The 24103-nt window shown below is 33.3% G+C and overlaps 2 protein-coding genes across 6 annotated transcripts in view; one reads left to right on the forward strand and one right to left on the reverse strand.

Annotated features, from left to right (window-relative positions):
- Positions 1–12210, forward strand: part of LOC145971153 (uncharacterized) — a 49443-nt gene extending 37233 nt beyond the window's left edge. Inside the window, exons 4-13 of one of the 3 annotated variants that reach the window (XM_083098506.1) lie at positions 531–1371; positions 2507–3364; positions 3455–3667; positions 7836–8041; positions 9285–9548; positions 9643–9798; positions 10359–10644; positions 10721–10952; positions 11044–11197; positions 11388–12210. In XM_083098506.1, the coding sequence (XP_082954632.1) occupies positions 531–1371; positions 2507–3364; positions 3455–3667; positions 7836–8041; positions 9285–9548; positions 9643–9798; positions 10359–10644; positions 10721–10952; positions 11044–11197; positions 11388–11648 (3471 nt within the window). In that variant the 3' untranslated portion in view covers positions 11649–12210. Of the gene's footprint in view, positions 1–530; positions 1372–2506; positions 3365–3454; positions 3668–7835; positions 8042–9284; positions 9549–9620; positions 9799–10358; positions 10645–10720; positions 10953–11043; positions 11198–11387 lie in introns of those variants that run through there. The other 2 variants (XM_083098507.1, XR_014438784.1) reach the window with 2 other exon arrangements.
- A 704-nt stretch (positions 12211–12914) lies between these two features.
- Positions 12915–24052, reverse strand: LOC145971154 (transmembrane channel-like protein). 3 transcript variants are annotated; one of them, XM_083098509.1, is made up of 18 exons: positions 23379–24052; positions 21654–21810; positions 20208–20460; positions 19533–19770; positions 19261–19449; positions 18919–19154; positions 18480–18671; positions 18109–18357; positions 17974–18043; positions 17158–17329; positions 15749–16078; positions 15229–15477; positions 15040–15146; positions 14546–14841; positions 13914–14093; positions 13694–13814; positions 13276–13616; positions 12915–13092 (listed from the first exon to the last, which is right to left on the reverse strand). In XM_083098509.1, the coding sequence occupies exons 1-18, from the start codon at positions 23469–23471 to the stop codon at positions 12945–12947; spliced, it is 3621 nt and encodes a 1206-aa protein (XP_082954635.1). In that variant the 5' UTR covers positions 23472–24052; the 3' UTR covers positions 12915–12944. The 3 variants fall into 3 exon arrangements, with proteins under 3 accessions (XP_082954635.1, XP_082954636.1, XP_082954637.1); XM_083098510.1 differs by having other exon boundaries at positions 22905–24052; XM_083098511.1 differs by lacking the exon at positions 12915–13092 and having other exon boundaries at positions 13441–13616; positions 13684–13814.
- Between the last annotated feature and the right edge of the window lie 51 nt (positions 24053–24103).

Here is a 24103-nt window from a genome sequence, read left to right on the forward strand (position 1 = left end):
TTAATTAGCTATTTTGATTAGTTACTTTGATTTTCGTCATATAAGTAAAATTAGACATTAGCTATATTTAGAGATGTAAATAGAAAAAGATTAAAATGATATCAAACTCGATATAATTCAGATAATTTTCAATTAAATGCATAATAAAATTTTTTATATATTTAATTGAAAATTATCTAAATCATATCGTGTTTGGTATCACTTTAATTGCAAAAATCTTATTAATCTATTAAGATTACTTCTACAAAAATAAATTAAAAATATAAGAACTTTAGATATTTATTATATTAATATAAAAAAAAATGTTATATTAAAAAATAACTAAGAAAATAAATTTGTCTTTTCTCAAAGATAAAAAACCGTTTTTTAACCCTTTGCTTTCATTAGAAAAAAAATAATTTGTTTTACATCTTTAACTATACTTATAAATAGATATATTTAAATGAAGATACTTTAGATATAAGAAGGATATTACACTTGAAAAAGTCCTTAATTCTGTATAAAATATTTAATAAACGCTGTAATTAAAGGCCGCGAAGAAACTCAATGGAGAACGGAAAAAGGCCGACGAACAAGAACAAAAATCTTCTCCGGAACTAGGAAAGATTATAGATATGCCATTGATCACTTCTGCCAATATGATCTCGGTCATGAGAAAGGAAACGGATATCGTCAACGCCGACGCAGTGAAAATATCGACGGAAACGACGACGCAAAAGTACTCGGCCCTTAAGATCGACAAGAAAAACGCTGTAAACGTTCCCCTTGACAGCAGCGTTTCAGCGATAAAAAAGACTGAAGCCCAGACGCAGTCAACGATAATATCCACCAGCATAAAGGAGGGCGAGAACGCAAAGGAAACGGCGACGAAGAGAAGCGAGTATCCGAAACGAGAAGACGAGAAGAAAAAAGAAGAAGGGACCGAGCTCGCTTTGACGTCTCTGAAGAACGAGGAGGCGCCGGAGAGCGATCGTTCGATGAGCAGCATCAGCGACAAGATCTCGTCGTCGCGAGCGCGCGAGATCGACGGGGATATCGTGAAGGAGCAGCGATTCTGCTTCGAGCACAGCAGAGAACTTGCTGGAGAACCGGATGGCAAAGCGGACGAGGAGGAAGCGACGGAACCGCCAGCGTTGCCGACAAGTCCACCGCCAAGCGTGATTTCTACGGAACCGAGAACTTCCTTCTTGCACGGCAATAACGTTAATAATAACGACTCGAGAGTTAAGCCCGCGGTACCGCAGAAACCCGTGACCTTTTCCGCGAAGACAAGCCTGAACGACGGTCCGCTCACCGTGAGGAAAATTTCCGATTACATCCCACCACCGCCTTCGGTGCAAAATGTCGCTGTTAGATCCGTTCAGAATTTAGGTGAGACCCGTTAGAATAAAAAGTTTATCGAAATTATTTATATTAGATTTTTTTATATTGGATTAATTTATATTAAATTATTAGTTATATTTATTTTATATTAGATACTTATAGTTTCATTAAGTTGTCTAAATAAATTTTCCAATATTTTTATGAAATTTTGATGTTTATTATAAATTATAGGTGTATAATTTAATCATGAATGTTAATCCCCATCATTTTTCTGCATTTGCTTCTATCTTTCAAACAAGTTACAAATCCGGATCGATAGAAAGTCTTCACTTGTGATACATTCAGCGAATCATTTTCTTATTTCTGCAACATTTAATAAATTGTTTGTCAAAGACGTACTGCATTTATCAGAACAAATAACAATCTGAAAGCGCTATGTGCGATGAGTAGATCGGATTATCTACAAAAGAACTCAGCTAAGTTCCAATAATTTGCCCTTGGTTTTCATCACATTGAGACCAATAGTCGATTACCATGAACTATTTGAACCGGATGAAAGAATAATTGCAGATCGCTATTTTCGTCAGTTACTTTATTTGAGCGAGAAATTGGAAGGAAAATGATCATTTACAGCGAAAAGTTGTAGCCTAGTTAAATTTTTATGATAATACTCGGTTTCATGTGGCGAAATTGACCAAAGGCATATTATTGAAACTTTGGGTTGTTTTGTTCTACCCGGTATTATGTAAGACAATAGCGTCTTTAGACTATTGATGGTTTCGATCGATATAGCACGTCTTGTTTTTAGAAACGTTAAAAAAATGAGAAAACAGCTTGAATAATTCATTGCGAGTAAAGACCAAACTTCCTATCGATCTAGAATCTATATTTTAAGGCTAAAAGACTGAAAGGAATAAAGTGACAAATATGATGGGAATTACTTTCATGATTAAACTGTATACAATTTATTAATAAACATTGAATTTTATAAAAACTTATTTATACGTCAATATTTCTCTAATTTAAAATAATAGCAGAATCTTTGAAAGACCGTCTTTGTGATTATTTTCTTTTGTGAATCATTTATTTTTTAAATAAATTTTAATTCTTCGTAAAAAACACACATGGCAAATTTTTTCGCTCGTTTTTGATATCATTGTAACTCGTTACGATTTTCTTTTAGGTACACAGGATATGAACCCTCGACTTTCGACAAAGAAGGACATCTCGAATGAGGTTTCATTGGAGATCGATCAGGTTTCCTCGAGTACGACTCAAAACTCGGAAGAATCCGCTCCTCTACCGTTATCTACTTCCTTAATTACATCAACGGATCCGAGTAATCATTCAAATAACGGAGAGACAGAGAACGAGAATGTCGCGCCGGACGAGGAGTTTCCCGAGATAACTCCCGTTTCCGTTTCTACGATGGAGCTCGTACGTTCACCAAACAAGAGACGGATGGCTCCTCGACCGCCAGAGTCCACGGAGGATCCGCCGCCGGTCTCCTCTCTGTTCGCCAGGAATCCAGGAGCGAACCTGAAGTCCGATTCCCCGGTCGTCCGCGAGAAGGAGAAGAGAGAGAGATCGTCCTCGTGCAGCCCAAAATTCCGCAAGGCAATCTGCGAACTTCCGGATCCGACGAACGGATCCACGGATGCCAAGCAATCGGTCGAATCTGAACCCAAGAGAACGATATCTCTGTCGCAAGACAGTCTGACGAGCGAGAAGGAAGTGCGAGAGGAGAAGAAGAGGAGCAGGAACCGAAGAGGCTTCTCTTTGAAGCGATTCCTGAGAATGGGCTCGAGGAAGGACATGGACGTCGTGGTAGGTCAAAACGGAAAGAGCGACGAGATACCATCGACGCCGCAACCGAAACCGCGATTGGAGATAATCCATCCCCTGGAGTTGGACGGTGCTGCGGTCGAGGTGGTAGGGAATGATAGGGTCGCCAGGAATGTCGGCGAGGATCAGACGGATTCCTGCGGCGCAAAGAACGACGCCTCGAGGACAGTGACGCGATTTCCTCCACCGTCCACGGGTAAGCATGCGGAAGAAATTGTTTGCAATTTGAATAAAAAATGTGAAGAGTATGAAGAGAATTTTTCACCGAGTCTCTCCTGTCTTGCAGCGAGACCCGGAAAACCACCCCCGCCGCCGAGGAACCAATCCTTGGAGGACTGGTCGAGGCTGGATCCGGCGAGCAAGCCGATCAGGCCGCCACCACCTCGCGTAGAAGCGAAATCGAGCGTTGCTTCTCCGAGCAGAAGCGACAAGATGTCCTCGAAAGCCACCTGGAGACCGACGACCGCGACGACGTCGGACTCGATTTACGCGAATCTGGGTAAGTTTAGACCCATACAGTGTAACTGAGCACAATCGCCGCGGATCATTCTCGATGTTAACAGCCATACTCACACGAATCCACTCGCGCCAGTCGCTTTTTCAAACGGGAGAGACGTCGCTCTTTGCTCTTGCGCGGGTACAGCGATCGAGCCACGTGATCCATGCTAGGGTTGCACGAGATAAGATCTTGTCTTGTCTTCAAATTTCAGATAAGATCAAGACAAGATTTTTCATTAGTTATTAAGATAATACCAAGACTAAGATTGTCAAGATTGTTGTGGTCTTGACAAGATTATTGATTTTTATAAAAAGCTAAAATATGTATATTCGTAAACTAGATGAAGAAAAGAGAGAGAGAGATCACTATATTATATACAAACTTAAAAAATTTTATTTAACAAATAAAAATATTTATATTAAGAAATTTATAAACAATTAATACAATAAATAAAATAAGCAATATAAAATTTTACACAATTATTTAGTTATATTTTGCGTACAGCATATCTACGTGATTTTCTGATTGAACGTGTGTGCATCTTGGCATGCTTCTTATGAAAACAACAAACACACACATTCATTATTTTAGGAAGTAAATGAATGACATAGATAATAATAATTATCTTAAATTATATCATAAAGATTGTGTTAAATATTATCTTAAATAATTATTTATATTAAATTTAATTATTTATATTAAATAAAAGTTCTAAATATAAAATCGAGATAAGACAAGGCGATTTTTTAATACAAATATTTCAAAAGAAGACAAGATTGAAGTTTTCGAACATTTTTAATACAAATACGATATTTTTGCCAATATTGTTTTGAGTCTTGTGCAACCCTAATCCATATCGTGGATGATCGATATATAACTCGCATTTTAGGGGAGGACAAGTAATCTTTCGCTTAACGTCGCATTTAATTAGAACCTATGGGTAAAACTGTAAGAATTAAAATTTTAAAGTATATAATTTAGATGACTTTACATTATTATTTGTGGAGGCGTTATAAAATATAGCATTTAAAATATATAGAATTTTCATTTATACAAACTATCATAAGTTTCTCAAACTCTGAAGAAGTGTTAAAATCATTCTTGGAAAGTTGCAATAATCTGTGATACATATGTTATATCGATAATAACGTTTTTTGTATTCCTTCATTAAAAAGACTTATTTTTTATTTATCTTTTGCACGACATTCGACTGTCAAGCATTAGTATCGTTCCATATGTAACATAATATTGAACAATATTGATCGAGATACAGTTATATTTTGCAAAGCAGATAATTTATCCGGCTGTACGGTTACGATAGAAGAGAGGTTTGAGAATGGCTGGTCAAATATACGAATGCGCTACTTGTTATATATCTATATCTATATCGATATAAAAGATACTATTTGTAAAAGTTTGTAAAAGCTTTGCAAGAAAGCGAAAGTTGTGTGTAAGAGAATATTTTGTGTGTTTCGAAATAAACGTGTATGTAAAAAAAAAAAATCAGGGAGTCTTATTCTCTCTCGTCGAAGTCTCGATCGTTTTCTTCTTCTTCGGTCATTTGCGAACACGTAAATTCTCTCCCTCCCCCTCTCCCCGATGCTGTGGCTTGTTCGTTGCACCTTCGCATTCGTGTCGCCCTCCCCCCTTCCCCTCTCATTAACGCGAATAATGTTTAACGCGCGACTTATCGAATATAAAATCGCGCATTCCGTATATGTTCACGTCTCTCTCCGTTTTTTCTTTCATTTTGCGATAGTTATGAAACGGTACGTAAGATATTTCGCTCGTCACAACTCGAGGGATTCCTTTAACCGAAGCTGGGTGCAACTAACGCCGCATGCATTGCACGTATTGCGAGATTGTATCATCGTATGTCCTTTTAGAGTTTAAGTTGATTAAGAGTTGGACGACGTACGCTTTTGCGAAGAGTCCTGTTTCTGCTTCGTAAACTTTATACATGATATAATACTCAGGTCGTTGTGTCGAAAAATTTTGTCGGCGAAAAATATCCCCCGTTTTACGTTTATGCTGTCAAATTTTTGTGCTTCAATTAATCTAGATATTGAATGAATATTCGGGTATTTAAAATATATCGATACTGGCTGTTTGGTGGAGTAACGCTGAAATTAATTGCATGAGATACTAGTTTTGATATGGTTTTGTTTCGAAATTCGAGACAAGATCAAGACAAGATTTTTAATTAGTTGTTAAGACAATACCAAGATTAAGATTATCAAGAGAGAGATTATTGGTCTTGTCAAGATTATTGATTTTTAAATATGTCTTTGTAAATTAAATGAAAAAAAATCATACGGAATTTAAAAAATTAATTATTAAATAAGAGTATTTAATAATTATTAAATATTCTTAAATTAATTATTAAATAAGAATATTTAACGATTATTAAATATTCTTAAATTAATTATTAAATAAGAATATTTAATAATATTTATGTTAACAAATTATTCTAATTTATTATTTTAAACAAAACTGTTCAATATTAGATAAAAATTATTAATAAAATCAAGATAAAACAATACAAGACAAGCTTTTTAATTAGTTGTCAAGATAATACCAAGATTAAGATTATCAAGAGAGTGATTGTTGGTCTTGTCAAGATTATTGATTTTTAAATATGTCAATTTATAAATTAAATGCAAAAAATCATACGGAATTTAAAAAATTAATTATTAAATAAGAATATTTAATAATTACTAAATAAGTAATTATTAAATAATTATTAAAAAATATTTAATAATTATTAAATATTCTTAAATTAATTATTAAATAGGAATATTTAATGATTATTAAATATTCTTAAATTAATTGTTAAATAAGAATATTTAATAATATTTATGTTAATAAATTATTCTAATTTATTATTTTAAACAAAATTGTTCAATATTAGATAAAAATTATTAATAAAATCACAATAAAACACTATAATTATTAATAAAATCAAAATAAACACAAGACAGGATTTTTATTACAGGGACTCACTCAAAAACCCAAGACTAAATTTTCAAAAAAATTTTCAATACCAATACAATATTTTTACGAATACCTTGAGTCTTGTGCAATCCTAACTAAAATAATATCAGCAGTATTGTTACATTAGAGTAAATAATATGGTACAAGATACTTTATTTCGGAAAATTCGAACTTGCTTAATTTCGATACGCTTTGATCCGCCTGGTCGAATTTATTAAGAGAACGATTTACTTGTAGCGAGATTCTTATGAGTTATTCACATATATTTTAGATATTATACATGTTTGTTTCAGCTCTAAATGTCGGGTAACTGTTTATGTCTTCGTGTTCGCTTATATCCTATCATGAGATCAATATTTATACTTTGAAAAGAATAAAATTAACACATATATCTTGATATTTATATTCAATACATTCAATACATGAACAAATATGTGATTCATTCGATAGTACTGCGATATCAGGGAATCGCGTTTATTCGAATAAGATTACTACGTGATCAGGAATGTCCGGAATGTATGCCATGAATAATCAAGTAGAAGGGTAGAGATGCAGATAGAAAAAAAATGTTTTCTTTTCATAAAATATATTTTTTTATGAAAAAAACAACAAGCCTCGTTTTTTTAAATTTAGTTTTTTTCATACATATATGTATTTTTAACATCTTTACTATCATTAATCGAAATCTTTCATCAATATACGAGAATCTTAGTTTTTTAATTACATTAACAAAAATATAAAGAAAAATATTATATTGTAATATTAAACAAAAATAATGAAAAAAATTTGTTTCTTTTTGTCAATGAAAATAAAAAAAAAGCTCTTTTTTTCATTTAATGGAAACAAAAATTTTTTACAGAAAGGTGTAAATCTGATCAATTCTTTGATATCCGGTTATTATTAGTTGGTACCGAAAATTGCTTAAATACAAAAAAAGCAAAAATTTCATTTATACTGACAGCACTAGTCGCGTAGCCGACAAACGCGTAATGGGTAACTAACGTTAATTCATCGTTGTAATTTTGTGCGCAACACATACGGAGATATGTGCATCTAGCGTTGCGAGAACTTAGTTGATCTCTAGATAAATCTAGCCCCAGTTTCGTGACATGTGCCTTGTGTCTTGTGGTAACTAACCCGTGGCGCTTGACGAATGGCGGATGTGTGCCTGCAGCAGCGGAGGATGTTACAGGTGAGGTGCGCAGCGCTCTGGCACCTTCGAAACCGCAGCGCACTGCCAGTATGAGGGATCGCGCCGTGTCCCAACCCGTTTCCAGGAGGGCGCATAATGATAATATTGCGTCGATCACGGGGACGAATCATCAACATCGAGATTACGACGTCGGCCTCTCGTCCGTAAGATCCATTTCCGACTCGCCGGTAAGAGACACCCCTTCTTCTCGTCACCATTTCATCGAGCTTCCTCTCGCTCCGGATTTTTAATAGTAGATTCTCTTATCAATTTGGAATGAATTTTTCCTTAGAATATCGAGAAAGAAATCATTATTTTTTCTCATTTTTCTCCATATTATTTATCTTTGTAACTAGACCTCAAATTAAAATTCTATTACAATAAATTTCATCTGAATTTAATTAAAGGCTGCAGTTTTAACTCTTAATAAAGTTATTTTAAGAAACTCCTTTTTCAATTATATTTATAAATTCAAAATTATCAATATTTTCGAAAAATTATTTTCACAAATTAGCCAGAAAATCTGCTATTATATAAAAGAAAAAGAAATATTTTTTTAGAGTTTTGTGACACCTTATATGTATAATCAACTTTATATTTTTGATAGAGATGTAAATATGAAAAAAAAACAATTTTTTTTAATATAAAATGCAGCTAAAACAAGTTTTGTTTTTTTTTCAAAATTTTCTTTTCTTTTTCAGATATTTAACATTTTTATATTTCGATTATTGTGCAAATTAATTTTTCATTATTTTTGATTTTTTTTATAATAGCTTTGAACTATCAATTTAATATTAAACTATCAGTTTAAATATAAATCGAATTCCAATTGCTTATATAGTTGTGTAATTACTATTTTTTAATTAGGTCTCCGAAAATAAATCAAAATTGAACTTGAATGAACTATCTTTATTATAGATATAAAAACATAGTTTGTAGTTTTTAAAAATATATTTTAGTCATATTTTAATATAATAAAAAAATTAAAATTTTTATATTTTTAATTCATTTTTTTTTCGATAATAATTTTAATAAATTAATAAGATTTTTGCGATTAAAGTGATATCAAACATGATGTAATTCAGACAATTTTCAGTTAAATGTATAATAAACATTTTTATTGTGATTGCCGCAAAAGTATCATAACTTTAGTTTATTATTATATTAACAAACAAATATATAGAAAAATAATATTATATGTAAAAAACAATTCTTAAAAAATTTGTTTTTCTTTTCAACATTTTCTATCAGGAAAAAAGACGTTTTTTTCATCTCTAATTATTAGGTAAAAAAACAAATACCATAGAATGAATAATTAAGTATCCAAAGTTGACAGTAGAGGAAGCTAGATGCTTTAATTGCTATTCGAAGTGTGACTTAGCTGCATAATTCGGTTACAACGGTATAACGTGTAATCGCGCATTCCAACAGACGTCCAACGACAGCCACGTGTACGAGTGTCTCTCGAGTTCACCCGAGTGCGATTCGAATCTGGAGCTGCGTCATGGAAGTAGACAACGCGGTGACGGATTCCGCGGCGCCTGCAAAAGGAAGTCCGACAGTAGCGCAATGGGCGGAGAGCCAAAGGTTCATCATCATCACCAGCCGTTCGTGAGGTCGACCTCGTTGCCATATTGCGGTAGCGAGACCGAGAGCGAGCTTTATGCACCTTACGCCTTTTACACCGGCGACGAAGTACGTCTAATCAGGTTTCAAAAATTCCACTTCCAATTCGTACCTCTTTCTATGTAAAAAAATATTAGATAGTTGAACTTTGGAACTATTGAAGGGCGCGGAGGAAGATCAAGATTGGAAGGACGACGAGCCGCGGATGGGTCGCTTGAGGCAACGCAGAGGACGCACCATCGTCCATCGAAGCCTCGAGGACAATTATGGTGCGGTGGTTGTCGCGAATCACGAAGCGCTCGCTCAATTTCTCGAACAGGTATACATCATGCCTGTTATTGTTGCACCAACTAGCCTGAAAAGAATCAATCTAGAATATTTATAAAAATCAATTTCTTTCACACAAAGATCTTCTTACCCTCGATTTCTCTATGCAAAGTATCTCGTAACTTTCAGTAAAGAGTTTAAAAAATAATTAATCAACATGAATGAAAGATGTATAAACTTTTGTATTAAATATATAAATAAGTTTCCTATTAAAAATAATATCTTTCATTCATGGTAACTGAAAGATGAAAGAAAGTAATATTATTTTCATAATTAAACTGTACATATATATAATTTGTTCATAAATATTGGATTTCATAAAAAATTTCATGAAAAACTTATTAATGCAGCTAATATATATTTTATTTAAAATCTAAGAAAATTCTCCATTTATTTGTTGAGATACAAAATTTAAGAATAGAATATAAAATTAAAAAAATAAAATAATGGAATAAAATTTTGCAATAATTTATAAATATATTTTAATTCTTATATGAAATAATTGCTGAAATATTATTGCGTTTCTAACTCGGAGTGATTTTTTTATTTCAGGAAAATCAAATTGCCCAGTTGCCGGCAGGTCTGCGTGCCCTCAAGAACGCGAATCCACAGCTGAAACACTTCAACATCGACGTTGCCTCGTCGATCTCCATCGGCAGGCGAATATTTTGTTCGGCGACGTGGAACGATCAAAACGTCACTCTCTGCATAACGTTCGATCTAGCTATGCCTATGCCGCAGAAGGATTTTTATCTGACTCCTGTCATAGAATTCGTAGATAGAGTGCCGAAAGAGATGATTGACAAGATCCGACCGTGCGCTAATGAAAATACCGAAGGTAATGCATACTGCATTTCAGCGACGAGAAGGAAATTTGGATATTTAATAATCTCGTAATTCTCTCGTAATTTCAGCGACAATTTCGGTCCTCTCGTGCCTGCACGTGACCACCATACAATCATTCGGTGCAATGTCGAGGGACATAAGCAACGAGAGTGCAAACCGAGAGGCGTTGTTCATACTCCTTCAATTGGTTAACGCGCTGAAGAGTCTCCAGGCACGTGGGATCGAGGACGTCAACAGATCCTTGAACGACGTTATACTCTGCAGAGAGGATGTTTACTATCGGCTGTATCTTTTACAAGGGTCAGTTAGTTCTCTCTTTCTCGCATCACTACAATTTTATAATTTCATAATTTTAATTCCCATCTCATAACATTTAATTCCCGCTTTACAGGAGGTTGAACATAGATCCGAGCGATGAACCCGGGGAGGAACGAATCTCCTTGTGCGAATGCGCTCTGACAGCACTACGACAGTTGCATCTGACGAGCGAGTTGCCCATCATACGAGATCTATTGATACGAGAGAAAGCGGTCACCCTTTCTCAGGTGAGAACTTTCGCGCATACGTAAAAAATCTGCACAGAAAAATTCTTCAATTTATAAATTTTCATTATCTACAATTATTAGACGTAAAAATAATAAATAAATAAAAATAAAAAATAATAAATAATAAATAATAATAATATAAAATAAAATAAATAAGTTTCTCATCAAGATTAATTAATTCGACAATTAGGTGAAATCTGTGCTGGAATTTTCCTTGTGGGGTCCGGCCGATGTGCCCCTCGGTGGTCCACGGGAAAGAGAAGTGGCTCTTCAAAGATGGCTCGACCTCGAGAGGGCAAATGTACTCCACGCCCTTGTCAAGACCAAGGCAGCTCTGACCATTATAGACGAGTATCAATTATTATTCTTGGTTAGGACCACTGCTAAAATTATGAGCGAGGCTTCGATGCTTCTGGACGAACAGCATAATCGTTTAGGGCAAAGTTGCTAAAAAATATATTGTCCATCCATTAAAAAAATCCATTAAATATCCGACGAAAGGGTAAATATCCGAGTGCAAAAACGTTGTTTAATAATATAATAATTCTTTTATAATTAATATAATTAATATAATAATATAATAATAATTATAGTTTAGATCTCTTATTATCGTAACTTCTTTATAAAAGATTCTTTTATAAAAGATGTTATATATTTTGAAATATTAAGAATCTGTAAATCGCTCATTATAATGTGACAATGAAGAATGTAAGATAGATTAATATACGTATAATTAATTTCCGAATAGCTCAACGTTATGAATATTTCCAATTACATATACGTAATATGTAATATTTAATATGATAAAAGATAAACGCGATATTTATAGGAAAGTGCCAATGCTCAATCGAAATGTGATTCTATTTACAACCGCTATGTGCGTCGTTTTAACGATCCATTTCGTGTACGATTTAGAAATAATATCTTCACATCGTTATCAGCAATTGTTTATAAATATTTATAGATATTTTATATTTACCACGTTTGCAAATAAATGTAATAATCTTAAGGTATCTCCAAGATATATTTATATTTCAGCAATCATGATAGATTGTAAAAATAATATGGATATTATCGAATTTTTGAAATAAGGTTGCAAGATATACTCAAATTAGTCTTGATGATTGTCTTGTCTCATCACGAAATTCAAGACAAGATCAAAACAAAATTTTTAATTAATTATCAAGACAATATCAAGATTAAGATTATCAAGATTATTGATCTTCTCAAGATTGTTGATTTAAAAAAAACTAAAATATATATATTTGTAAATTAGAAAAAGTCATTATATTATATACAAACTTTAAAAATTTTATTTAATAAGTAAAAATATTTATATTAACAAATTTAAAAAAAATTAATACAGTAAATAATATAAAATAAATATATAAACTGAACAATATAAAATTTTACATAATTATTTAGCTACACAAAACTTTGAATATTTTCGTATACATATTATTATAAATTGTTAATATTTTAAACTGTCCAATCTTAAATAAAAATTGCTAATAAAATCATGTATGGTAATATAAGACGAGATTTTTGCACTTAAGATTAAGACAGAATTTAAATTTTTGAAAATTTTCAATGACAGTATAATATTTTTACAAATATTTTCTTGTGCAATCTTATATTTAAAAATATTTTTTAATAATGGAACGACGATTCCAAGAGTCGATAAAATTTTAAATAAGGCAATGAAAAGAAGTTTGTAATCATTCATTTTTTATTGATATACAATTCATTAGATTGTCTCTCGATCGCATCCCTTGGATGTGTTATTTAATTCCACGGATCCGTGAGCACTTTCCTCATCGTTTAATTGAATTTCCGGCACAACACTCTGTTCGCTTGATTGCGAATCCCAAGAGTGTCCGACAAAGTTTATCGGTCTGTTTGTAAGAAATGATTTATGATTTCGACGATATAATAATCTTTTTAATACTGATATTTCTAAATGTGTTAGCTTCATTGATTTGAAACACGTACAAAAAAAAGAGCTTTCATCTTATGTGCATGCAGGCGTGTGTGTGTGTAAATTTATAAATTTTCCAATTATTTTAAAAATATCGTACCTTTTATTGGAAGATATGTCATTTAATTCTAAATCATTTCCCTCTCGAGTTCGTTTCTCATTGTTACAGCTGCCTGATATCTGTTCGTGACGCGATGAATCCTCCTCGATATCGTTGGTCATCCCTTTGCCTTCTATCGTATGACTCAAGTTCTCGATAGCGACTTGCACATCGTCCTTTCGTGTTATTTCCGAATTTCGAGACAATTCTGTTTTGGCCTGCGGCAACGTCGGTAGAATTTTTTTCCATTTCGATAGCGGAATATCGGCCACATTCTGCCTCTTTTCAGCTATTTTGAACAGTTTACGGCGCTCCTCCGTACGTTCGTGTCTCAGTTGCATCTGGAACAATGGCATATTTCTTAACTTGATATTTATTGATATAACAAATTTGAAATATATTCTTAACGTATTGCCACCCTTAGATCGTTATTTGCTTCTCGCAAGGATCCAGCGAGAGAGGCCATGTAATAAATAATTAACGTCATCAGCACGATTAGTGGTATTATTATACCAGGCGACGCAACATAATCGAGACATCTAAAAATAAAAATGGATTTATGATCGATTATACTGTGTATCTTGTATGACAGAATTATAATAAAATTAAACACTTTGGCAGAAAGAGCAGAGACACACCGTTGAATCAGTGGCGGAAGCGAATTTATCAAAGTTTGCGTCGCTAAATTATAGATCTTTGGGTAACCAGAGAATGGACCACAATGCCACGAAGGCTCGACCCAAACTATTGCGTAACCGACCGGCAACACGCACAAAAACAGCATAGTCAGTAGAAGCGCAAAGTAGAAATTGTTGGATCTGCGATTGGATAAGTGTAGAAAGATGCATAAGATGATTGATGAAGGGTATAGCACAGCGCATATGTAATACAGTAATATTTTTTAAATCTCCTAAAATATAATTTATTAAAATGTATTAGATATATAAATAAGTTTTTTACCAGTAAGTTTCTATGAAATTTGATATTTATTAATAAATTATATATTTATAATTTAATCATACAATCCCCATCATTTTTAGATCCCCATCATTTTAGAATAAAGATCAAATTTTCTATCAATATCAGGATTTATAATTTACTTTAAAAATGGAAGAAAATGTTAAAAAATTATGGGGATTACTTTCATGATTAAACTATACATGTAAAATTTGATAAAAATAATAGAAAACTTATTTATACATCTAATATTTAAAGTTGTAAAAAAGTAGTTATAACAAATAATACGTTACAATAAATTTTCGAAACTGACCTGGAGGCTCGGAAGACCACTTCGTGCGGCACGTTGCACGTGAGAACCGCCCAGGAACGTAGATACATCAGAATGCCGAGTTTAAGAAGATTCAGTACCGTCAGACCAGGACTGAAGAACATGCCCATCCAAACCATACCTTGATTGTACACCAGATGAAGTATGTTCTCGGCGATCTTAAAATCGCCATATTGTGGAAATTGCTTCTCTAAATCCCAACACCAGCAATTGTTCATGTAACGCACGAAAACGGCGCGAAAGAAATCCATGCTGAGGGTAGTTAATATAGTGAGTATCTGAGAAATGGAAAATAAATGCAATGAACTATCGCAAAAATATCTATATTTGTATTTTTGTCAATTAAACATTTTTATCGAAGAAAAACATATATGCGAAAATCTAAATCGAAACATTAATAATGACTCGCTTTTTCCGGCGAGTCTTATTTTTAGTATTTTTCTTGCATTTTGCACTGTTCATTTTGTGTATCATACCAAATCCATAACAGTGAGTTTGGCAAGTTCCTGGCCGAACATAGTTTCCCAGCACAACCGACGCAATTTTCTGCGAGTCTTTAAATCTAATTGTTCCAAGGACATAGCTGGAAACGTAAAATTTTGTACATTTTAATCGGAGATAAATTAAAGAATATTAAAGTAGTTATAGATTTAATAAACATTTACCTAAATTCTTCGGCGATGTAGTGGTGCAAATTTTTTCGAAACATTTTACTGTATAATTTTCTCTCGAGAGCGGATTCGTACGTTCGTTCGATTGCAAAATAGAAGGACTACTTTTCGAGATAATCGTTGTAACTGTTTTAAGTGTGGCTTCTACTGCAGATGAGAATTCCTTAATAGATGACACTTCGTCGTCTATAGACGACGAAGTAATTATTGTTTTCTCGGTAAAATCAGTGGTTATTAATGAATCTGCGATTGTGATACAGAGCAATTTATTATTTATTGTCAATGTATGTGATTATTAATTTGTTATCTACAGTTTAAAATGTTTTATTTTAGTTTAGAATTTTATATATATATATATATATATCCATTTCCCTCCCCCCTCCCCCAATATATGACAATTAAGATCAAAATTCAGGTGATTATGTAATAAATATTAAATAATATAATGCAGATAGCTCTATTATAATTTGATTATTTATAATTTGGGCATAACTTGTGAGAAAGATATCTGTACCTTCCATGGTGTTCGTTTCGATTGTCGACGTCGTGGTTTCATCCTGAGTAGTAGAATTTATATAAAAATCTTCGGCGACTGTCGAATCAGTGAGAAAATTGGCAATTACAGTGGAATTTGCATTGTAGCCATACGTTCCGCCATCGTCTGTGCTTTGGCTGGCTTCTTCCTCATAAGATGCGGTGTAAGATGTGTTACTGTTATTTGAAAATTCGTAATTCTCATAATTAATGTTTGGATAATCGGACGTATCGTTGAAATCCTCGTAATATGCGTCGCTGCTCAGCAAGGGATTAAGGAAGAACATTTCCTGTCTGACGGATGGTAGCGCTGAGTAAAAACGATCATGCCTATCAAAATTTCTCGCCGAAAAATGTTGCGACATTTATTATTAGATATATAAATAAATTTTCTATTATTTTTTTTATGAAATTCAATATTTATTAATAAATACATATAAGTTCAATAATGAAAGTAATCCCCATCATTTTTTTTTATCCCCAGAATTTTGTTTTATCTTCCAGACAAGTTGTAGATTCGGAATCGATAAAAAATCTGACCTTTACTTATGATTTATTCATCTAAGTCATTTTCTGACATTTCTAAGTTTTCTATTAGACAAGGCGTACTGTATTAATTGGAACAAATTATTATATGAATTATTATTTCATACTATGTCCGATATGTAGAGGAATAAAAGAACCCACAATAATGTGTCCTTAGTCAATTACGTCACATGAGACCGAACATTTTAATGAAAAAATTTAATTAGGTGACGATCTTTTTCTGTAAAGGATTTTCTTTTCAATTTCTTGCTCAAATAACTGACAATGATAGTGATCTGCAATCAGTCTCATCGAGTTCAAATAGTTCTTGAGTGAGTTTTTTTGTCTTACTAAGCATATTCACCAAATATTGTGTCTTTAAATAAATTGATCCAATCGATGCAGCATGCCTTATCTGACACAAAATTTAGAAATATTAAAAAAATAGCGTGATAATTTCATTGCAAGACCAGATTTTTTAATCGTTCCAGAATCTATAATTTACTTGGAAGATGGAAAGACGTGTTAAAAAACGATGGAGATTTTTATTTTTATGATTCAACGATATATGTATAATTTATTAATAAACATTGAATTTAAAAAAATGGCAGAAAATTTATTTTTGCATCTAATATATCGTTACACACGAATAAGAAATATAATGATATATTTGCTAATTTTTCTCAAATGATAAGTTTTCTCGGTTGACAAAGCATCGCTTATAAATAAGTTAAAAAACTAGATAATTGAAATAATATAATTAAAATTTGAATATTTTTAGAGATTTAATTAAATTAAAATTGAAAGATTGAAATAGCATGTGTATTCGTCTTTCGGAAGTATTTCTTGATAAGTGGATCATACTTGGCTTTATAATTTCCCTCTTAGCGTGAGAATGAGTGATATTGCTAATTAAAACGAGACCCATAGATGCCAATGTCGCGATTTGCTGCGTACGTGTGAACTCGTCACCACACGCCACTAATTTATGCACGCAATTCGTATCTATTGGTTTGAGAGCGGGAAGATCGTGTTTCTGCAAAGAAAATACAAAAATAAAATGTAGTCATAATTGCGTGTAAAACATGGATAAAATCACGAATAATCGTGTTTTTATCTATGTCAGTGATTCCCAAAGTGAAAGAACGATTCTCTTGGGGACTCTAGAACATTTAAAGAAAGCACTAGGTGATAAAGGGATGATAAGAGGGCTTTATTTACAGTATAATTATTCGAAATTCAAATATTCAAAAAGAAATATATATTTTGTTAAAATTTAAATTTTTTGTTTATTTTTAAAAAATTGAATTGGATTTTTTTAATCATAAAAAATTTAAATTTTAGTTTTAACAAAACATGTTTTTGCACTTTCAAAACATATCAAAGATCAAGTATGATTCCTGAGAAGAAGATACAAACATTTACGCATGTAATTGTATATATAAGGATACGACTCCTTTAATTAATACATATCTACTTAATATTTTTATGCAATTGTATCTTTGTTTAAAAATAACTGCTCGATTAATAATTTTTCTCTCACTCCTGATTACTTTTAAGAGAGGCGTTAATGAAATATTTTCTCTGAAAGGGGGTATTAATTTAAAAAAGTTTGGGAATCATTGATCTACAAATTTTTTATTATTATTTAATAATTTATTTTACGAACAGATTACGCACCATGGAGTTTACTTTTTGAAACAATGCGAATATCAGCGAGTAGAGATTTAGCAAATTTAAGACCATTATCCTGAAACGAATAATCAAGTGTATCATTTGTATTTTCTGTCGCTTTAAGTTAAATGACAACTTTACCGCGCTAGTTGCATTCGGAGCTGCTTCCTGGGATGGTATTTCTCGAGGAAGCCGAGGACTTCGAAAAATATCGGAAAAAGAGTCGTGATTAAAGACATGACGATCGTGATCTCGTTCTGTCGCCACCAGTCCTGCGAATCGATTTCCGTCGTGCTTCGTCCAACCACCTCGATTACAGCAAAGGCTGATAATGCGAGTAAAGATAGCACTGAGACGTTCACGAATATCCTCATTGATATAATTTTCCAACTATAAAATACGGATCAATCCTTTCTTTAAATAAAGGATTCTCTCAAAGTTGAATATGAAAACTTTTATCGGAAACAGAAATTCAAAAAATATTAATTTATATTCGTAAACTTCTTGCTCACTTTCTCTTATCCTTTTGCTTCTCTGCTTCCTCTAACAGAACCTCCTTGAAGCCCAATACGATGCTGGCTGTGCGATTGTGCGCGGTTTCCGGATTACCGATCATAAAATCCCATCCCGTGAAGAGTTTCCACGAAAAGACATATTCGTCCTCCTTCTCGGTCAGTTTGCTCAAACGCGAATTTTCCGCCATTCTGAAACGAAATAGCTACGCTACTTGCTTTGTTACTCTTCAATAAGAACGTATCATGAGAGTAACTCCAGAAATAACGAAGTTACTCCATGATATTATATCTATTTGAAGAATACACAGCAAAAAGGATGGTGCACAGGATGTGTCTCGATCAACTTTATAAGTAAAGATTTCGAGAATGTCGTTGTTTTTTGTTTTCGAAGAGATGCTGACAGATTTAACAACAAGAAAAGATCTAATCTAGGTACTTGCGGAGAATCGCGACGAAGCTGTACGTATACACGACCAGATTGGTGACGAAATATGCCATAGGTAGTCGATAATTGCGGTTGGAGTCTTGATTGGTGTACCATCCGTAGAAGAACGGGGAATATTTTAGCGCACCCTCGAATTCCCATAAAGTTAACAGATGTTTCGACTTGATTCTCTCCTCCTTCAACATGATCTTTCTCTCACCGGCGAGAGTCGCATTAGCGGTTAACACCTGACAAAGAACATTGCAAAAGAGTGTAATTTGTTTCTTATAAAAAAAATCTCACTAACAAAGTTGCTCGAGGAAGAGAATCTTTTACTGATTAAAGATATCTTACTTCAGGTATCGCGACGAACGTCGTGAGGGTCACCGCGATGACGAGGTTGATCCAGAAGAGCCAACGGAGGAAAGTGAAATAGGACGCGACGGCGGATCCAAAATGGGACTCTATCTCCATAATACGGATTTCCCAAGGCACGAGCCAGGTTTGCAAGTTGATGAGCTCCCGTCGAAAATATTGCCACTTCTAAAAGAAGTGAGCTGTATCTATCGCGAACACCTTTAAATCTATCATCAACGGATTTATCAAAGGGAGCGAAATATGGGTACCTTGGTCACGAAGATCGAAACACGCTCTATAACATCTTTGGTACTGCGATTTTGAGCGAGTCTCTCCTGAAGGGCACCCTCGTGTCGCCTAACGTAGGCCTTAGCCTGTCGTACAAGCTTGATCTTACGCCGGAGAGGCCAAGGCTGTTGCTTCACGCCGCCCAAGACCTCCTTGTGTAGCCTGAGATTTTCGAAGATCTGCTCCTGGTTACCTCCCTCCTCCATCGAAATTGCCGTGCTGTCAAGTTTCCACTTCTTTTGGTCAAGCGATAATAAAAGTATTGTGTCCTACTCGCGCGATAACCGCCTATCTAATTTTTTTTATGAAGGACTTGTCAAATACTGCTCACAGCTTTTTTGCTACAATAATAGCAATTTAAAAAGAAGAAGATTGCGATTTTACAAATTAGATGTTCACAGATGGAGTGAATAAACCTCGCAATTCGCAAAAGATTTCTATTAGGATTGCACAAGATATCAAGTCTTGGCAAAATCCGAGACATGATTTTTAATCATTACTTTGTCTTATGCAACCTAATTTTTTCTACATATATATTTAATTAATTCAATTCCGGCTCCCAAAATTTCTAACAATACGAAATAAAGTCGCGCTTAAAACGAGCTGTAAAAATTGCGATTCGATTCACTCTCTGAGGAACTATATTATTTACTAACTCTCCCGAGCTCGTGGTGTAAACTGAGGATCGACGTCGCGCAACATTGTCTACGTCGACGCCAAAAGGAGAGGATGGACGTCTCTTCCTTCGACTTTGTCGTCGCGACGAATTCCGTCGCTGCATGATCGCACAGACCGAGGCTGAGTAATCGTCCTCGCTGTCCTTTCCCTTGTCATCCACGGTTGAATCTTCCATCGACGATACTAAATTCTGCGAGGTCTCACTCGGTGGATTTGCTCTAGTGGATATCGCTTGTCGCAGACAATCGAGAGCGTTATTTATATGCGAATAAGCGCATTGAATGAAATTTTTCACTAAGACTATTATTTACAATTCGATAAAAAGATTTTAGAAAGGAACAGAAGACGTGGTCGAGAGAGGGAATCAGCCCTTCACATCGAATACTGACGAAAATATTGAGCGTGTGCATTTTATGTGGGTGTTCTTGACCGTTTTACGTAACCGTATGTCGAATGAGACCAGAATTATGGAAAGAAAATTAATGGATTCTCCACCATGATAACGAGTGGGCATTCATCGATTTTTGTTCGCGAGTTTCTTGCACATTTCAATGTTACTTTTCTCGACCACCCTTCATATTTCTCTGATCTCTCTCCATGTAACTTGTTCTATTTCTAAAAGTGGAAAATATTATGCGGAGGGAATATTTAAGAGATATAAAAATCATAAAAAAGGAAACAACGAGGATTTTAAAGAACCTCGCAAAGGAGCTGCAACATTGCTTTATTAATAGAAACGCTATTGAAGTATGATAAGGGTGACTATTTTGAGGATGATAACATTAATGTCAACGAAAATTAAAATAAATAATTTTTACTATTTTTAATATTTTCTACGAACTTTTTGGACCATATTTCGAGTATTATTTTTAATTAGGTAATTTTTCCAAAAATCAAAATTGTACTTGAATTGTTTTTATTATAAATACAAAAATGATTATAATAATATTTTTTATATATTAATTATTTATATTATTTATTTATTATATATATAATAATATTATAGATACAAAAATATACAGTTTATAATTTTTAAAATGTACTTTAGTCACTATTTGAATGAAATGAAAAACTAAAGTTCTCATATCTTTACCTTTCTTTTCAAAAATAATTTTGGATTAATGAGATTTTTGCGATTAAAATGACATCAAAAACGACACAATTTTTAATTCAATATATAATACAAATTTTTATTATATATCTAACTGAAAATTATCCGAATCGTCGTGTTTCATATAATTTGAAAAATGTCATTAATTCCAAATTATTTACGAAAAAGATAAATTAAAAATTTAAAAACTTTAAAGAAAATTTTTTTTATTGTATTAACAAAAAATATCAAGAAAAATAATATATTTAAATAAATTGAAAGAAGCTTTTCTACATTTTTGGGTGTACATATATACAGTTTCATTTCCACTAACCGGGGATAGAGACGCGCTGCATGTCGTTGTGGGGTCTCGCGTCCGCGACAATCCGCGAATTTGCCTCCGCGTAATTTTCGTCGCCCTGACACTCAACGGTACCAAACGTAACCGACTGTCGACTGGCCGATGATTGCGACGGGGATGACGGACCCACCTAGGACGAAAGATACCAATTACTGTCTTCGAACAGCGATCATAGATCTTCTTCAGTCACGCGAGTAATGAAGAGCTCAGCGACCTCAGAGAGGAATAAAAAAAGAAAGAGACCCATTTTACGTTTCAAAATCATTTTGCAAAAAATTTTCGAGATCTTCTGTCAAGTTTATTAGTTCCAGGACGATAAAGATGCAAAATAAGATAATTAATATGTCTCTAGTTTTAATTACAAGTTCTTCTTTAAGAGAATAATTTTTTCAGAGAATAAAAGTAGACTTAAACAGGGCAGTTAAAGTTTTCCATCTTTATAAACAAATAAATATTATATCGAATTTTAAATATTACTAAATCTTCAGCCCGAATCCGGGATTTTCCTATGATTCAGAGGGTTTGTTCTTATTCGTTCTTTTTTCGACAAAATTTCGATTTCAAACTCGAATCTCTTTGTGTTTCTAGATAAGCCGAGGTCGCACGCGACGCGAGACACACCTTCAAACATCCTACATACTATACAACTCGATTGGATCAACGTACCTGTGTGTTTGATGAAAGATAATAAGAGAATACTACGTTTTATAATGTATACATTTTGACATTGAGTGCGATATTAACGATTCACGCAGATGATTTTAAAACATGGAAATTTTTCATTTACTAAATCAATACTTCCTAACTCTTTCGATTTCGGCGAATATTTCTTCTTTGGATTCTCAGAAAATATGATTTTCTTTTCGCAAAAAATATAAATCTCTTTTCATCGATAAATAATAAATATAAGAAACGACGAAAATTTAATCTCTGCACATTCTTCAGAAAACTTTGCAATGTTCCTAATGAAAGCACATATTCTGCTCAAAAAATTATATGAACTTGCATATATTAGAGCTATCACTTTATTAGATATATACATTATAAATGATTTATTATTTTATTCAAATAATAATTTATTATTTTAAATAAATTGCAAGCAATTATTTTATTTGTGTAATATTTTATATATCATTTCTTTAAATATTAAACCATCAAGAAATAGACTAATCGTCGAACTAATATTAAAATTTATGTAAATTTGAGCATCTAACGTAATCTTACAATTCTCAGCGCTTGTATACATCGAGGAAAATATCAGTTGTGTACGGAAAAAAAATAACGAGAACCTCACTGAAAGTGTGAGTCACGTTTATCGTTATATATTCCTTCTTTGTGCGACTCCACCCTTCTATTTCGCAGATAATCATTTTCCCCGAGGGGGAATGATTACTATCGCGTATACGTGCCACACGCGATCCCACGAAAATCACTCGCATACCGCGTATCGATCGACAGTAATTTTCATTAATGCTCGCGCCATCGATTGTAAATTAGTCTCACTCTAATTTATGAAATTAGACTTAAAATCGCAAGTAATGGTTACGTGAAATGACAAGTAAAATGGGACCAAGGTCGTCGAAAAAAAAAAATGTCATCTCTGTTGATGATCAAAGAGGATAATGATTAAAGATACATTTTTTTATTATTTTATATTAAGATATATATAACAAAACGATTCTCATTGAAATGGAATACCTGCGTAGCCACTGAGGACGCTGCTCCAAGCTCAGAGAAGCGCAACGTTTTGTCTAGTTTCAAAATACCCGGAGTTATCGTCTTTTGGTCCATCGATGAAGCTGAATCGTACAGATTGTACAGATGAGTAATAGTATCTTTCGAAGGAAATTTCACAATTTACATATATATTGGCTGTATATAAAAAAACAAATCTAGTTTAAAACTTTCTCTCTCGGTCGATTTTCATCGAGTAAAGAGCATCAATTTTAAATCGCGCAAATTAATATCAAAACTTGATTAATATCCACGATTAACATGTACATCAAAAAATGAAATGAAATGTATAGAAAAAGAAGTCGACATTCGATTGATCGGAGATAATCCGATCCGACACTCGCGACGATCTCCTAATGTACTGTTAGCTGGAAGTTGAATATCCATTCGTAATAATAGCTGTGGCATTTAACGTGTGCATGCTAAAAGCCGTTAAAAGCACGCATTCTTCTTTGTCGCATTTCATTCGCTCGCACGCAAATTTGACGCGTATTATTGTTCCGAGGATATATTAGATCGTATCACGTGTGTGTGATGTTAGTTCTAAGCGTAAAGCTAAAGGCAAGGCCAATGAAAGAGAGAGGGTGGAATAATCATACATATCAGAAACTCACAATAGAATATTATCACGATTGCATTCGTATGATTTATACGAAAGTTTCAAATTTGTGTAATAAACGTCATTAATT

Source organism: Camponotus vicinus, unplaced genomic scaffold, assembly GCF_025532165.1.
Source record: "Camponotus vicinus isolate PSW18456_S1 unplaced genomic scaffold, iyCamVici1.0 SCAF_4, whole genome shotgun sequence".
In the NCBI taxonomy this organism is placed as follows: Eukaryota; Metazoa; Arthropoda; class Insecta; order Hymenoptera; family Formicidae; genus Camponotus; species Camponotus vicinus.

What these genes read in the sequence shown, in the direction of transcription:
- LOC145971154 (XM_083098509.1), bottom strand. Translation starts at nt 23,471, where the DNA reads ATGGACCAAAAGACGATAACTCCGGGTATTTTGAAACTAGACAAAACG. An exon ending in CGTCCTCAGTGGCTACGCAG is followed by an intron (nt 21,811 to 23,378) that starts GTATTCCATTTC and finishes CTTTCGTCCTAG; the next exon opens with GTGGGTCCGTCATCCCCGTC. An exon ending in CTTCCGCCACTGATTCAACG is followed by an intron (nt 13,815 to 13,913) that starts GTGTGTCTCTGC and finishes TTTTATTTTTAG; the next exon opens with ATGTCTCGATTATGTTGCGT.